Source organism: Echeneis naucrates, chromosome 12 (assembly GCF_900963305.1).
Source record: "Echeneis naucrates chromosome 12, fEcheNa1.1, whole genome shotgun sequence".
Lineage (NCBI taxonomy): Eukaryota > Metazoa > Chordata > Actinopteri > Carangiformes > Echeneidae > Echeneis > Echeneis naucrates.
In genome coordinates this window covers 6,795,319-6,813,146 of record NC_042522.1, presented here as the reverse complement: position 1 = coordinate 6,813,146, position 17,828 = coordinate 6,795,319, and the positions used below count along the sequence as shown (strand labels likewise).

Sequence of the window (17,828 nt, the reverse complement as noted above, 5' to 3'; positions counted from 1 at the left end):
TATATATATATATATATATATATATATATATATATATATAAAAAACCATGATTTTATGCTGTTAATGTATACATTTAGAGTCATTCATTTTAACTATAATCAGAGAATGGCATACCTCCACATCCACCAAAAACAGTAGATAAAACTGACATTCTTTCACTTGACAAACATGAAGCAAACATCAAGATATCTAAAATCAGCAACCTGTTGTGACCTGCGTTAACATACCAACAAAGCTACCTCATAAAGCATCTCTCCGCTAAAAACGATGCTCAAAGCGGGGTAACCTAGCTCTATTTCAACAGCAAGCAACAGCATAGCATCAACGCTGCAGTTGTCCTCACTGTCATTCACCAATGTGAGGACCAGGAGGACCTTCTTAGCATTGAAACTTAACAGCATCACGTGAACGTTGGAGTCTTGATTAATGGTGAATGATGACTTGATCTGATTTGTTAGAGACAGAATGACAATTAAAGATGGACTAAAAAGACAACCACTGACAGCCAACTGTGAAAGTGGATCAGTGTGTGGGGAGGACACTACGTTTTGATGCCCGAATGTGTACTGACTTTCTACATAAACACGATGACATGCTTCATTCTTGAAGTGTTGAGTTTTCTAGAGTGAGAACCTGGATTCTGGTTCTGATTTAGGGATGCTCATGCTTCTCTATCCAATCCTAAACTACTAACTTCCATGAAATTATCAAGAAACTCCACAAAGTAAAAATTTGTATTTGTTTATTTAGATATGCTGCAGAGGCTAGTTAATCATTTCCTAAAGTAACAGAATGCAGCATTCAATCACAGGGGTGCTCTTTTTTGGAGGGGGGTCTGAGTTAGATGAATAATAAATAAACCCAAGCTCCGTCTGACCCTGCAGCGGAAAGCGGGACTTGAGTTTTCAGCCTAGTTCTGCCAGTGTGAGACACTGAAGGGAATTGATTTGTTGAGTTCATGACAGCCTTTGCTTCTGTCAAATTCACACAAAAGACAGCAGTGGTGGCACTCCAATACACATGCGTGCATGAAAGCACACATACGCACACCAAAGAGAGCAGCGCAGCATCGAATCATTGATGGATGCTGAGAAGAAGAACTGCATGGGGGAGACTGGCAGTGAAGGCGAAATCAGAGAAAGAAAATGAGAGACCTGAGAGAGGGAGGAGGTGGATTTTTTAGAGATAAAAAGGAGGATGAGAGTGAGAAAGGGAAGGGAGAGAAATAGGTAACAGAAGGAGAGAGCTTAGGAAAAAGTGTGAGAGCCTGCACTTTCCTGCGCAGATCAGAGAAAATCCAGCATAACGCTTTCAATTAAACATCAAACGCCTTCTCCTCTCTCTCCCCTCTCATTCTCCTCTCCTTCTCGAGACAGACAGCCTAATAACCAAAAGGAGGAGGGAGGGGTCTGTAGAAGGGGATGAGGAGGTCACTGTAGGGCTGTGCGTGCATATGTTTGTGTGTGTGTGTGTGTGTGTGTGCGCCTGTAGGTGGGAAGCGAACGCGTGTTGATACAGCCTCACTCATCGCCATGTGACACTATTGCAGATCTCTCCATTAAAATTACCTCTAGGCTGCACCTGGAAAGAGGTGATACTCTCTCCATCTCCCTTCTTCGCCCTCATCCTCACTTCCACTGTGATAATCAGAGAGGTCATTGCTGTACTTGCTAAAAGACCTAACTCATGCTTATTACCACCCTGTTATCACTACACAGCCACTTATACGTATACAATGTTGCCTTTGTCCAAACAACAACAACAAAAAGTACTTAAATAATGGAGAAATGAACTATAAACCTTTAAAAGTTGTAGGTGATGTATGGCTAAAGCAAACTTGCTATTGTCCCTGCTGCATATTTTTGCTTAGATCTGCCCTTTCATGCGTATTCATCTGTTTCACCTTTTTGCTTATGTACACCTTTCTGTACATCCTCACTCCCTACATTCACTGTTATGGCCCACACTATACAGTAATAAATTTGTAATAATAGGTTCCTCCACAGGCCTCCCTATATTAAACATGAATTATTTGCCTAGATGTTTTCTCTTTTGATATTACAATGCCTCTTAATGTTTTCCCAGGGATCAAAACATTTTATACTGCCAATGCAACTAAAGACATTGTACGCAAATTCAAATGCAGCAATATTATGCCATTAATTTGTGGATGTATATAACCCATTAATTTACTCATATTGTTAATTTGAATGCATAGTCATACCTCCCAAAAACAGAAGATGATATGGAAATTCTTTAATGCTCTGAAGAGCTCAGAAATTTACCAGTTTAATCTTAGCATTTATTGTCAGTCAGTGTTGTGAATGAATGTTTTCGTGCATTTAAATTACAGACTTGTGCCCTGACAGTTCCCAGGCAACCGGTCCAGTTACTTGTTTCAGCCAAGAAACAAGCTGCCTTCCAAGGTAATAACAGCTAATAGCCTAGTTTTTTCTACAGCTTGGTTTTGATCCGTATTAAACAAACAGGACAGCCTCCAAAGCTGCCTTTGGTTGAACTGCAAATAAATAAAAACACGATAAACTGACACAAAAATTACTGAGCGAAAAAAGTGATTTCCATAACAATGTCACATCAAACTTACATCTTGATTGGACATCTCCCAGTAGGGTCTCTCTCCATATGACATCACCTCCCACATGACAATCCCGTAACTCCACACATCGCTGGCTGAAGTGAACTTCCTGTATGCGATGGCCTCCGGAGCAGTCCAGCGAATAGGAATTTTGCCGCCCTGTCCCAAAAGAGAAGGCATATAAATGTAAACTCTGAGGTCTGAAATGCTTTCCACATGTTTAGCAGCTTTGATATAAATAACCTTGATATGTTTAGCTCAACAGCAGCTCAGTGCCACACTTGCAAATGACCTTCTGGCGTATAAATACAGCTGCAGCCATTCAAAATTTGTACATTTTCTTACACAAGAAGGGAAACCAGGAGCAGACCTTAATTGAGACACTTCTGCCACATGTGGTCCTACCCACAATTACACTAATGAACACCAATTTAGGAACACATTCATGATACCGAGTTTCACTTTCTTTTACAAATTTCCTGCCTTAACTGTCGGGGGGCCTGAGATTCCTCTCTGCCTTTCCCCCGTCTTCATTATTGCGCTTTCATTGCGGAGATAGCAAAGTTCACAGGATGACTGCTGAGTTCCAGAGGAAAATGTGTTTTCGGCTGATGAGTAGTGAAATTAGCTTGATGCAGTATTGATGAACACAGCAGCAGGATATCTCAGGGTCTGATTATTTGAAGGGTGCAAATTATGTTATTCTCACTGCTCTGTCAGGGAAAGAGAACCAGGCAGTGCGACAAAGAGGGAGAGAGAGCGGGAGAGCGTAAGAAGGGATATAGCCTGGCAGTGAGAGGTGAGTGACAGGATATTTGGCGCTAAGGCAGCAAGACTCAGTGCTAATTGAGTGTTGTGGAAACTGAGCCGAGTACTAATTGGCCTTCCTCCTGCAGGAAGCAGCCCATCTCTGGTTGACAGGACTCCACTCAGCTTGGGACACAAAGCTCAATTTAAACCCCACTGCTACCGTCTGTGTGTATGCGTGTGCGTGCCCTTATGCAAAAATTTATGTGTGTATTTGGTTTAAGTGAGACACAGTTGTGTGACAGTTTTCTATTCTTAATCCAAATCTTAAAACACCACTATTGCTGTGCACACAGAGATACACACTAGATTAAAAGCCTTCAAAGACACAACAGCACGCCTTATAGATGTGACTTCCTTTTCCTCTCCATCTCGTCCTGAATCGGAATTTGTTGATCGATCAGCTATTATTTGAGGGAAAATATAACCCTGATTCATAAAATGAATGCATTATTATGTGTGTGACGACACTCTAGATCCGATGGCTAAAAACGCTTTAAATGAAAATGAAAATGTTCCTTACTTGCACTGTTAGCACAAAGAAACATTTGCAATCTTACCCGTGTGGTGTAAGCTGCCTCTGGATCATCCTCCAGGACTCGGGACAAGCCAAAATCAGACACTTTACACACGAGGTTACTGTTGACCAGAATGTTACGGGCTGCTAGATCGCGGTGGACATAGCCCATGTCAGACAGGTACCTGAAATCAATCAGCACAATGAAGGTGATTAAAAACTTTGCCCTAAAAGATGTGATCGGTAATACATGTGTGTTTGTGTGGACTTGTATGCATACCTCATGCCAGAAGCGATGCCACGCAGCATACCAACCAGCTGAATCACCGTGAACTGACCATCATTTTTCTGAAAAAAGAAAAAAGAGGAGAATGAAATACCGCACATCAGATAAAAATAATATAATATTCTGAAAATAAAATGAGATGAAATTAGATTCACATTTGATATCATCTGTTTTGGTTGGTTGCCTGCCAATAACATCGTATATGATGGCTCCTGATCAATGATGCCCTTTAAATTATGAAGCATATGAAGCAGTCAATGCATTCTAATTATGTATGCACTAGTTCCATAATGATCAACACACAGTTTAACATTAAAAGTGAAACATTTTTACTGAAAATGTGGCTCAGTCCCCATCAACTGGTCAGTGAAGTTTAAAAAACCCATTTCAAAGTTTTGCTTTTGCTACAGCCAATGTTATGGTTAGAGCAACAGCATTATCAGGAGTTTACATATCAGTCTAGAAGAAACATTACACAGGCTGAAATGTTATCCATTCATTAAGAGCTGTCTCCACTGGTTGAAAACAACCCCCTGTATTGCTTCTATTTTTGAATTGCTGTTAATGGTAATGTTGGCTACACAGCAACAGCAACATTTGCAAATAGCTTCTTTAATGATGGTTTAACCTGGAAGTTGAAATCATGCAACTAAGTGTTTAGCCTTTAAGGTGTGTAGCCCACTTAACAGGGACAAGAGAGAATATGTAGAGTACGTCCTCTGCTGTGAGGTCGCTGCAGACACCACAATGGCTGAACGCTCTGGTGAGAAGTGCAGTCGCCTTATAGCGTGAGAGCCAGGCAGCAGCCAAAAAAACTATTACTGGAACCTGCACTACACTGCAATAAAAACAATGTGCACCCAGAAACTTTATTTCAGTTTTGCGTCAGTGGCTGATTTTGATGGTAAGCACATTACATCGCGAACGCTCATTTACTTCTAATTGTTGGCAATATCATTTCCAGGTAATTATCACTAATGACGGCTATTTCCTCAATCTAATATCAGCGATGATGGTCATCCAATCATTGCTCTTGCTTTCTAGTATCACCTGAGCACTCTTGTAGTGAAGGTTATTCCTCTCATGCATTCAGATGTGTTCCTGTCAATAGAGCTCCTGGCCTATGGATAGGCCCAAGCCGAAATGAAGGCGAACTTAAATCAGGGCTTATTGCTGCCCTAAGTCTCTCAATGTTTTATGAAATCACAGTCTCTTCGACAACACAGTAGTTACTCCCTCCGGGAAGTCACGGCTACTTTTTCACTTGTTCACTTTTAGCTCTGACTCACCCTTTTTTTTTTTTACGAGACCTTCAAATTTCCATACCTCTATATTCCTAATTAGGACTTTCAATACCCCTCTCCCAAAAAAAAAAAAAAAACAAAAAACAAAGAACAAAAACATTATCTTAGGGCAAAGGTAGTTTGCCAAGGACAGACTCTGGATTCTCTCCACCGGTGCATACCGATCAGGTGGTAGCCTCTTGAAAAAACAAGCAAAACCTGATTCAAGTCACAACGCCGACCAGCCAGCCCACAGTTTAAAACTTTTAGTACAACATTCATTGCAAGTGCCTGTTGTTGGACAGCTACTGTCTGACTCCCTCCCATATGCATTAAGAGTTTAAGGAAAACTTTGTGACTTCATCTTTTCCTAAACTCAACAAAGTGCACTTATTGTATAAAGAAGCTTTAACCAGATTAATCAGGATGTAGCCGTCAAGCATGACTGTTAAAAATAATAATAATAATAATAATAATAATAATAATAATGATAATAATAATAATAAATTGGCAGTACAATCTACACACACAAAAAAAAAAACAAAAACTAAACAAAACTGTAAAATATAGAGTGCTGCTCGTTCTTGCATGCCATCCTTCCACTGGGGTCCTTCTTACTTTTCTCCCAGTGACAGCTCTCACTGTTAGTTTAAGCCTCAGCTCCTTCCAATCCACGTGTAAACTATCCAATCTTCCTTTTTCTGCATTTCCAAAGAGAAACACATACTGTAGCTATGGTTATACACTCCTCTCCTTGTGGTTTCAACCTCAATTTCCATCAATGCTACGACTAATTTTCTCTTCCATCCACTGCAGAACATCCCACTTACACGTGAAATGAGATGTTAAGCCATAGATGTGCATTATGATCCTTATGGTGCAATGTCCATAGCTGTGACGCTTAATCCAGGAGCCAGTCCAGCCCCTGGTTTTTTTCATGACTCTGTCATTTATACCTGTCTCAGTACACCAGCCATCCATGTAATTACTTTGCAGGGTTTTCTGTCCTGATGGTTTCCCAGCTCCCCTGCCTCCCCTTTGCCATCCAGGATCATTCCCCGAAGCGCAGAGTACAGTCATGTCAGCATTTTCTACAGACAACACAGCATATCTCATCCTTTCTTCCTCCATCTTTTGTCTCACATCACCCTCTCATTCCACACGGGCCGAGTGAGAACATCCTGTGCAAGTTTTTTTGGGGGGTCTTTTCCATCTGCAGTGCCTTTCAAGCATGTCTAGACCCTCAAAGTGTACTGTATTGTTCTCACCTTCCATCTTCCCAAACTTCCATAACTTTTATTCTGACAAACTTCACAATCTTGCACCTCAAAGACCGTATTTTATTTAATATTTCCTTCCGGTTGGAAGCCTCTTGTGTCCAACTCACATTCTAACCAGTGAACAGTACTCAGGGGAGGAATCACTTAGTTCAGAGACTTGCCAGCCTCCCTCTTCATTACAGTTAAAAAAAATACTGTTAATATTTTCTGCCAAGTGACTCTCACATAGGACTACTCAACATTTAAAAATTAGAAATTTTAAAATCTAAAACACACAAACACACAAATTTGAACTCGTTTGTGTATTTTGCCTCATTCATTCTTGCGCCCAATATTTAATATAATGTAACTTGGCTTTCCGCTTGAGCGATGTCACTGGAACAAGATTTTTCAGAAACACTGAAAACAATCGCATACTGTTGTTTTGATAACTTCTGCTCCATCATGTAGAATGATGAACAACTGAATTGGAATAATGACAGGGTTGGAAGACATATCCTGATCCTCTTTGCCCAAAGTTGTGAATCTCCAAACACAAACGCCGCTGAAAAATGTATTTTCCTCTCCAGAAGATTAAATGTTTTTCCACCTCTGTGAAAATTGTCCTCCCACTTTGGCATTTCAGTAAGTGGTTGCACTCCACTCTTGTCTAACCCTAACCACTCACTGAAGGAACTCAGCACAACACTCATCTACATTTGCAAGCTGACTCACTTCTTTTTAATGAAGCCAAATGTCCAGTTTAAGTATTCTTTTACCCCCCCATCCTACCTTAAGAAATGTATCCAGTGATCCATTTTCCATGTATTCAGTAATTATCATCACCGGCTTACCTGAGAAGCACAATTTGAGAAAAAACTTAAGAACAAAATAGTCATTCAGTGAATGACTTCAATTCACATCAATAAACACATCGGTGGTTTATTTAAACTCAAACAAGCATCCACAATTATACAAAAAATGTTAACACAGTATAACATTGTCTGGATTTAACGAGTGTGCTCTATGTATAACATTTGAAAAGCATAAATATAAATTCCAATGCAAAGACTTCAGAACTATGTGGCCTCTTTTAGGTCTCATCTTTCCAAATAGTTCAAGTGCCAATTGCACCATCTTCAAAGTAAGCTGTACTAGTCATTAGTTTTCATAATTTACTGATGTTAAGATTATTTCATCAATTAAAAGATTACTCTATATGACAAATTATCAGAATTGTAAGAACTAAAAGAAAAGCTTTCATGTTCATTTGATATGTTGCTTGAAGGCTTATTTTTTTGAATGATTAATAGAAAATAAACATCTCTAAGTTTAATGCAATGCAACTCAATACTTGAACGATTTCCACAGCAATCAACAAAAAGGACAATTACAAAAATTATTGAATGTAGCACTTCAGTTGTTGAAGACTGTACTCAGTTTGTGTATTTAATGAACAGAAAACTAAGTATATGTCAGTATCAATGTTGCTCTCTTTCTCACCTTTGACTTAGAGAGCCTTTCTAAGTGATGTACCCAATAAATGCCAATTAATTCGGCACTACTTCTGGATTTGGATGAAACGCCCAGCTGATGTGAGGCAGTCATATGCTTTTCTTCTGTGTGAGCTGTTTATTGCCAAATTAAACATATTGGACATTTCTGAATAATATGATATTGCTGTTTCACATTAGCATTTGAATTATGATATCAACTGTATGTGTGAGTCAGGAAAAAGTTGAAAGTAAAACTCGATGAGTAGATGTGTGCTTGAAAACTCTCAGCTGCAGCTGTCAAGCACATTGAATCTGATTGATCAGACATAGCTGAGTCTGATGGATGTTGAAAAACCTCAACAAAGTGCAGCTTTAAGGCTGCAGGAACTGGAGACTTGAACCTGACAAGTTGAGCTTGAGCTTCCCAAATATTTACACAGCAAAACGGCCATACGAGTTGCCCCAGTAATGCATTGCGACAATTGTTACGAATCCTACAGGGTGCCTTTTTGGATTCACAACCTAAGTGTCAAATTAGACTTGACACAGAAACATTGAAGACTCACTCTTGGTGACCACCCCCTCCAGGCGGATGATGTTCGGATGGTTGAACTGGCCCATGATTGAAGCTTCCCAAAGAAAGTCCCGTCTCTGCTGCTCAGTGTAGCCTGCTTTCAAGGTTTTTATGGCAACCTGGATCTCCCTTTTTCCTGGCAGCCTCAGCGGTCCGCTGCACACCTCGCCAAACTCCCCTGAGGCAAAAACACAGACCTTGAGGGTGCCCTCAACACCTCAACCTACAAAGCTTGCTGAATGATGAAAAAAAAAAAAAAATCCAAAATCCCAAAGAAAGACATTGTGAAAGGGGATATCTACGACGTTTCCTGCTGGGAGCAGGTGGTGGTGATGGTTGCTTTCCAGTGCTGTCTTTATAAAGCAAGAAGGTAAACAATATCAATTGAGCAGTGCTGCATCTGAGTGATTTGCTATTGGAAAGTGAAGAGCTGAAAAGGCTGGCTAGTGTGCAAATGGAAGTAATGCGGTTCACATTGGCTTTGCTTTGAACCATTAAAGAAAGGCCTAAGGATTTAGCCATACGGACACTTACAAATAGTCCCTTTAATGATATTTAAAGCAGAAAGTTGAACAGATGCATCATTTTATAGTGATTTTCACAACTTTTTTTTTTATTTTAATATTTATTACTTTTAGTCTTAGTAACTGTTTCTATTTTTTTTTTTTTTTTAGATCAATAAGCAATGCAATCATCCATGTATGACTACCGGGAAAGAATCATTCCGCATTCAGGGCTCATTATCAAAATGAATGAAATGCAACAAACCTTGAAAATGTGTTACATGCCCATGCCATTGCTGTACAGATATAGTTTGTGGGGTTAACAAATGCTACAAATTAGTGTGTTTGTCAGCAGAGAAGAGCCATCATTTATAACCATGTGAAGTGTCATTCCTAGCACTGTGTTCAGCTTAATTGACTGTACACCCGTTTCTTCACAATGCCATGTAATTATGGATGTTGCAGATTTATGCAAGTTGGGGAGAATATGAGGCAGCATAATAGAGGTAATAAGAAAATGGTAAAATCCTCGGCTATATAACCAAATTAGGCTGAACTCATTACCAATACTGTTGTAGTATGAAAGTGTTTTCCTTGCAAAGGATTTTACCTGAGGATGCTTGACTGGACATCTTCACTTTAGCAGTTCAAAGCAAACATAACGAATCTTTGGTATAAAATTTGGTAAAACCAGCCCCAAGCTCATACTCAGAATAAGAACGAGTGTATCTATGAGACAGGCACAATGATTGCACTCACCAGCTCCGATGATCCGCTCAATGGAGATGAAGGACACGTCAATCTCCTGAGCAAATTCATGCACAGCCTGGTTGGGATCTTCATAGGTGAGGGGGTCAATGTAGGTACGCACTCCTGGGAACTTAACTGCAGAGGCATATGCATGACATCATTAGCATTTAGATGCCATTTTAACATTTTAGCATCGAGTCAGTCTTGTATGCTAAATTCAACGTATGCATACAGAACAACTCAAAAATGTTATTGGTCCCATTCTCTCTGTATTTGGAAACGTTTCACATTTTGCTACCTTTCATTCAATCCATAGTGAGTCAAGAAATTTTTCAACCAAGATTATTGTCCTCAACTGTTTTCTTACAGATTTTTTGAGATTATTTTGTATTCATTAATCTGTCTACCAGAACATTTGAAGAAAGTATTTCAGAATAATAATATAAACAGTATTGTATTAAGTTAGTTGTATTAAGTTTATTGTACATGACAGCAACGAGTTCAAAAAGTGAGAGTCTGAACATTTTCTAAAGCAATTGCATGTTTTGTATTTATGTATACTGTGCCAGAAGATTTTATCCAAATTCCATGGACCAAATCAACATTAGTTCAGTTTATATATATATCAACACAACGGCTATTACATTTATTATAGTGTCACTGTTAATCCAGCTGATTTAATGCTCCTCCCCCTGAGACTTTTATCATTCTTCTACCTTTTAGCAATCACCTTCAGCTGCATTTCGCCAAAATACAAGGCTTCATACCTTTAATGTAGACATAAAACCCCACTTTTGCATAAATAACAATAAACATCTTTTCTTTTGAAATATCTTCGTTCATGGGTAAATTAATATGACCACATATGGCGGCCCACTGGCTATTGTTGCTGAATTTTCCACAGCTCATGTTTCTGTCAAACTCGACTCCGATGCCAACAAATGGATACCGGAACTGTGACCAAATATATTATACTGTCACAATCTATAAATCATCAGAGTCCTTTACCAACCTTACTGCCATGGAGAAGATTTATAACTGTGTCATTCAAAGAATAGCTCCCAGTACAAAACAGTCACAGTTACTGGTTTTTCTCTCTCTCACACACACACACGGGCCTACAGAGTTGGACAAACATGCACAGACATGACCGCTGTCTGAACCCTCTGCTGTACATGAAGTTTAAACTTTCGATGAACTTCCCCACTCACACGTGCGCACACACAAATACACAAATGCACGAACTGAATCGGTTTTCTTAACTTACTGTGACCGTTGTGGAAGTGCATTTTCTCCTCTTCAGGATCTTGCTTCGCTTTACTGTAGCCACAACGCCTAAGAGGGAGGAGACCCAAATGCACCGCTGTCATCATCATCCCATGCGCATGTAAAAGCATCAAGATGTGTTGACACCAACAATAGATGACATATATGGTATAAGAAAATGTTTTTTCAGAGATGAATACTTGCAAATCGAATTATTTAGCAATGAATGTACACATTTTAGAGTTTTTAGAATACAATAACAGAAAATATTGCATGGCCTTTGTCATTTTACCTACAGTTTATCTATAAGAAGAAAGCTGTGACATTTACAGACAGAGACAAGAAAGAGTGACGGACAGAGATCATGGTAAAGATACGATAGAATAGTCAACACGCTAAGCAAAAAGCAGCCAACAAAAGAGAGACTCACACTTGGATCCAAGTGCAAGATAAGGCTTTTATTTTCCTCATAGGATCTGGTAACTTACATTTCAAGGTTTTTGAAAATAATGCTGAAAATGCTGAAAACTACCAGCCTTTAAGATGAAAGCAAAGGCCTGCAGTTTTCAAATAGCATCATTTTCCAAGAAAGCCCCTGTCAACAGATCAACTCTGGCTTTTGACACGGGGAAAATAGCCTCGCACTTTTTGATAAAGGCCTTATCCAAAATGAAAGGCATTTTGTCCATTTGCTAGAAAAAAGAAAAAAAAAAAGATACTTGGCTAAATTCTTTAAAGTGTTGGCTTTTGTCATATCATCACATTGCATCATATTCTTTTCTCTTATGTGTGGCTGCTTATTTGACCCAATGACTAAAACACATTGTATGTTGTGTGGATGTGTGTCAGAATATGCCACGATGAATCAAAGCGTATGCATGGGTTCAAAAAGCTACTGTCAATATTTAGATGAGTAACATCAGATTTAATCACAGACAACCGAGATTACACAGCAGGGCTGACTTTAAACTTGATCCTGCATGTAAGCAAACACATACACACGCATGTACAAACAGACGCAGGCAAGCAATTGTGTTACAAGCACAGATTCACTCAGAAAATGTACGGCTAGGAGTTTCATTTTTTAGTTATTTAAGACAAAAAGTGCCGAGACACACAAAGAGAAAATGCACACACACACACACAGGGGTAATGTCCAAGTCTTTCTAATCATAGAAAGTCGGGTTTGGCTAGAGGGGTTTAGTATGGGCAGTTACATAGTCAGGGGGATGGGAGTCTGTCTGTGTGTGTGTTTTTTGCACATGTATGTCTGCCTGAGGGTGTTTAGTTTTGCTGGATCTGTTGAATCAAGAGGTTAGAGCACGCTCGGTACGCACCCGGCCCTCCAACTTCCTGCATGTGTGCATCTGTGCATGTATTAACTCATGCATGCATGCATCAGTGCGTATGTGTGTCTGTGCGGCTACATGTGGGCTGTGTTTGGATGTCTATGCATGTTTGTGTGGTCATTGCAGGAGGAAGGGAGGTGGTAATACAGTGGATGGTGATAAACTTCACCAACTTCACCAGCGCACATGTTCACGTGACCAAGAACTAAATTGTTCACCATTTTGGTGAATGAAATTTTAAAGAGAACTTAATTACTAAAAAGGCAGCCTAATAGTTGAAGTGATTAAAGAAGAAACAAAGTATGTGTATGGATGAATGAAGATGATTGAAGAGCTCCACGGGTGGGTGGATGTAAGTGTTATTATTATTACAGAGCAGAGTTGTGAGAAGCAGCAGGCCATCAGAACATGGATATGAATCTGAATTTACTCTGAGCTTTATGAAGCTGCCCTCAGCTTTGTTAACTGTGGTTCAGTAAAAGGACACAGACACAGAATATATAGCTTGTAATTAACTTACTGAGATACATTTCGTCTGTTTAACGAAGTAGAAATCAGGCCGAGTTCAAGGCTCGAAGAAACTTTTACAGAAAAATAAAAGAGTTCAAGTGGCATTTTATGAGAATGTTTTGATTCAATAAGCTTTAAATCTATCTTAATCTGTCCAGTGAATATAGGCTTTGCATGGATTGGATTTCTAGCTCTCCTCTATATCTACACTGATATAAGACTGTGTGTGTGATACTAGAAAATGCATGTAGCAATTATAATTCAAGGTTATGTTAAGGTCATTAGGAGCCCAAAGGCAGGCAAACACAACATTAATGTATAATGTATATGGAGGGCAGAGGACCTAAAGGCGAATAGGTAACAGAACAAAGTTGTGTAACAAGAAACTATGTACAAGTTTTGATATTACCTCTCCAACGCATTAGCCAATGTTAGCATTATTGCATTTATAATATTAGCTGTTTCACCCTCTCATCAAAGATTATTACCAGCCAGACTGGATGCCACTGACCCAGTATCAGAAAGTATGGCGGCAGGCTGACAGGCCTGGAGCTAGTTGGTTTGCATGACAGCTTTTGGTGGAGGACAAGAAGAGATAAAAATAATATTGTTCGCTCCTTTCAATTTTAACTTTATTTTGGCAGCATTTAATGACTTATACAAAGAGATAGTACCAGTATATTTCACACGCATACCCGTTTGTGTGCGTGTATGTGTGTCTTCAGGTGTGTATTTATTTTTTACCGTCCACTGAGCAGAAATCCGGCTACCACTGCCAATAGGACCAGAGCCAGTGTGATGGCCACCGCGACTATTAAAGCCTGAGTACGCTCACTGGTAGCAGTTACTGCCAAAGAAAGACGGTAAATAAAGTGTTAGATACACACACACATCATACATGTGATAGTAACTAAGGCATCTGTTGTTGATGCAGCCTCAAAAAAGCCGGTGTGAGTCGCAAAAAAGCTCAACTTCATTGCACTTGTAATGTTCTCACACACACTCGGCTGTACTCACAGTATGGGCTGGTCTGGAATTCAAAACGACGACTAAAGGCGCCATAGCCTGCCGAGGTCCTCGCCCGCACCTGCAATGCATTATAGCCATGTGTAAAAACAATGAACATCACATCATAAGTTGAAATACATAGATATTTGCAACACAAGAATTTCTGAGGTGTAAAAAGAAAATGTTGAGTAAAAATGTTGAGTAAAATTCATCCCATTATTATTCATCAATGCTTTTTTTTTTTTTTTTTTGACCCCATGTTTAACCTGGAAGATGTAGACTGAAGAGGGCTTCAGGCCCTCCACCACCATCTCCGTCTCCTTGGATTTTATTATAGTGTAACTGGAATCCTGCTCCTGTAGTAAGAGAAAATAGAAGGCGGGGGGGGGGGTTTACAGGAATTAATTCACAGGCTTTCATACTTTTCCGTGACCTTTATTAGAATAGTTTTGTTGCTGCAATTATTCAAGCAAATATTAAGCTTCCTTTCCTCAGCAACCCCCCCCCAATTCTGCAAATTTCTGTGGTGAACCCACCTGTGTCCCAGGATGTATGTGAGTCTGTGCAAGTGCATGTGTGTAGGGATCAGTTTCCCCAACTGTAAAGACATCAGGTTTACACACAGCTAAATGCCCCCTCCATTAGCCAGAAGCCATTAGCTAACCACTGACCACAAATGCTGCTTGGCTCTCCTGTATTACTTTATTCTGACCTTTTCCGAAAAGAAGACAGAAGATGAAAGGGAGGAAAGAGGAAGGGCATGTGAACAATGGAGATCAAATTGCTGAATCCATCCTGTTCCAACTTAGAGGGGAAAAAAAAGAAAAAGCTTTGGATTCAAGTAGGGGAATTTACCGTGTGTCACCTTTCTGCAAATGTAGTATGTAAATGTAGACAGTTTTAAAGGATTTAGTGCAAAGCCATGCAATTTTTTATTTTTACCTTTTCAAAATACTTGATTTCGTACTCCAGGATGATACCATTGGGGCGATCTGGTTCAGCCCATGAAAGGGCAATGCTGCTCTTCTCTGTGTGACCTTTCCTCACCACACTCACCGGGGAGGGCGCTGCCAACAAACACACGCACATGCACGCACGCACACACACACACACACACACACACACACAAAAATAGATAAAGATAAAGAGTACATACTCAAACATTGATTTGCTTTCCCGATAAACATGGTTAAACATGAGAGAAATGGTGCCCAAGTTGTAAAGTCTGTTGGATACTATCAGATAGCCATCTTTCAAGAGATGACCTAACCCAACCGGTCGAGGTAGATGAGGAAGAAGAAAAACAAGAATCTTGAAAACTAGAACCAGGAATGGTTTTAAAATGGTGACATGAGGTGGAGGTTTGTTTCTGTTGGTCTGTGCGGTTATTTCTGAAATGCTTGCTAAGGAAAAGAAAAAAAATGATCTGACTTTTTTGTTAGATTTTCTGCTTAGGAATTCAACTTTGATTGCCACTGAACTGATAAGGTTTTTCAACTCAGTCCACTGGGCTTTTGGTCACCAATTGAGATATTATTTGGTTCCAAAGCAGCTCTGCCTCTAAAAAAAAAACAAAAACGTCTGCAGTCTGATCCATGAACTTCTCCTGCACTTAATTACACCATGCCTTTATATGTGGCTATTGAGCACAGGCTAGTTGAGGAGTCTGGGAGGTCACACAACATGCTGAGGCTGCCTGCATAGAACACAACACACATTGTGAAATTGTTCTAATTTAATTCCATATAGATTACATTACATATTCATGATACCACCATAAAGATTAAGTGTTGATTATTTTCAAAACTCTTCTTGATTTCTACTATTGTGTGATTATACAAATTGGAAGCTTGAAGAAAAACCACCACTTTGCCCCTTCAAATGTTGCTTTATGGCTTGATCTGAGAACATTTCTAAAGCTACTATAGAAAGAGAAATGCTCCCTTGGTCTGAGGGCTTTGCCTTTTGTTTTAAGCACTTTGCAAAGTGCCTGCTTTCATTATAGGATCTTTTTTTTTTTATTCTGTAAGTCCTAAAGTCAAGTGACCTCAATTGTGAGAGTTTGCATCAATCATCGAAGCCTCCTTTTGTAACCTGAGCTCTTGGTCCTTGTCTCAGAGGGACAGTTGGGGAGTCTTTAAAGAGCTTTTAACCAGGCAAAACGGTCCCTCAGGCAACTGTGTGTAAGCGTTAGCCTCTACTGCAAATGCTAAACACTGTTTAGGTTTCAATAGCCTCAGCAGAACTCCACAGGGAATAAATCATCGCTACAAACACAGTAACTGTATCCTGAGTGGATGGTTGCACATAAGTGTTATCTGCAACATCTTAAAAGCCTGAAACCAGAGACCGAATCACACAGACACACACACACACAGACACACATCTCTTAAATGGTATGAAGGCTGGGATGTGATGATAAAAGCGAGGACCTTCTTTCCCAGCAGCTTAGCGGGTAACAATACACCAAACTCTAAGTTTAAATCCTCCAAAAATGGCTGCACTTTGCCATGGTATATATAATTAAAAGTGTGAGGGTGACACATGAGGTCTTACAGATTGTATACCCCTGTGCCATTACAACATTTTTCAATTAATGATTGTTTGTAAAATGAGGAAAAAAAAAAAAAAAATCACCAAAGCTTTCCTATTTTGTTCCCTGCTTGTTTTACCAAAACACAATCTCCATTTACAGTTGGAGGCTGTTTTCTGTAATTGTTGATTCTTCTTTTCTTAGGAAGTCCAATGTAGATCACTTCCTACATATTAAACACTAACTGAGTCACAGTAATAGTGTTAGAAGTCTACTTTTCAAGGTTCCATCTCCACTTTTATCATCTCTTCTCACCAAATACCAAAGAAATCAGTCTCAAAACATCCCAACATATGACACTCCTGGTGGTATTTTAGCCAATAGAAGCACCTTCACATTCTTGAGTGAGTGTGACAACTCATCTTTTGAGACTAAACAAACAAGCCTTTTAAAATCTAACAGATCTGAGAGACACCAACGCTGAAAGAGAAAGGCAAGTGAGGGTGACGGAGGAGAGGGAAGGGGTGTTGAAAGAGGAGCAAAAGAAAAAAGTGAGACATGGTGAAAGAGTGTAGACAGGGACCCAGCAACACTTTCATTTTAGAAACAGCGAAGACAGTTCCCGGTTAAAACACTTCCAGTGTGTGTTAAATCTGCTAATGAAAAACTATGTCACAGCGACATGGAGCAAAAAACGAACATAAACGCCTAAAAATTTACGTCAGAGGAGGGGCATTGCCTGATTTCTCAAACTGCAGCAGGAGGCCATCTTCTATTTCATGAGGAGTGAGGTCAGAAAAGGCTGTAAAAGTTGTCTGGGGGAGCAGTGCAGCCCGTCAAGGCCGTGGCCTAAGATAAGCGTAACACTATCGCAATGTCAAACATAAGCTCCTAAGATTGCTATCGCTCTGAACCATCACCAAGATCAATATGTGCCTTCAACTATCTGGTTTATTATCCTTTAACTACCCTCAGATACAAACACAAAGCTAGAGAGAGATGGGTTTATTAAGGCTGTAAAGCATCAAACTTTCTCCCATTTCTTACGTCTGCAAATTATCATCTACCCTTCCGACCGCCAGAGTGACAG

At 39.7% G+C, this 17,828-nt stretch overlaps 1 protein-coding gene across 5 annotated transcripts in view; it reads right to left on the bottom strand.

Moving 5' to 3' along the window:
• Nucleotides 1-17,828, bottom strand: part of epha5 (EPH receptor A5) — a 47,565-nt gene that overhangs the window by 2,731 nt on the left and 27,006 nt on the right. For 2 of the 5 annotated variants that reach the window (XM_029516599.1, XM_029516596.1), the window contains 11 exons: nt 15,148-15,272; nt 14,472-14,561; nt 14,215-14,284; nt 13,942-14,044; nt 11,340-11,407; nt 10,082-10,207; nt 8,812-8,997; nt 7,542-7,603; nt 4,202-4,269; nt 3,965-4,106; nt 2,607-2,756 (listed from right to left, as the gene is read on the bottom strand). In XM_029516599.1, coding sequence (XP_029372459.1) covers nt 2,607-2,756; nt 3,965-4,106; nt 4,202-4,269; nt 7,542-7,603; nt 8,812-8,997; nt 10,082-10,207; nt 11,340-11,407; nt 13,942-14,044; nt 14,215-14,284; nt 14,472-14,561; nt 15,148-15,272 — 1,190 coding nt within the window. Of the gene's footprint in view, nt 1-2,606; nt 2,757-3,964; nt 4,107-4,201; nt 4,270-7,541; nt 7,604-8,811; nt 8,998-10,081; nt 10,208-11,339; nt 11,408-13,941; nt 14,045-14,196; nt 14,285-14,471; nt 14,562-15,147; nt 15,273-17,828 lie in introns of all 5 variants that reach the window. The other 3 variants (XM_029516597.1, XM_029516595.1, XM_029516598.1) reach the window with 3 other exon arrangements.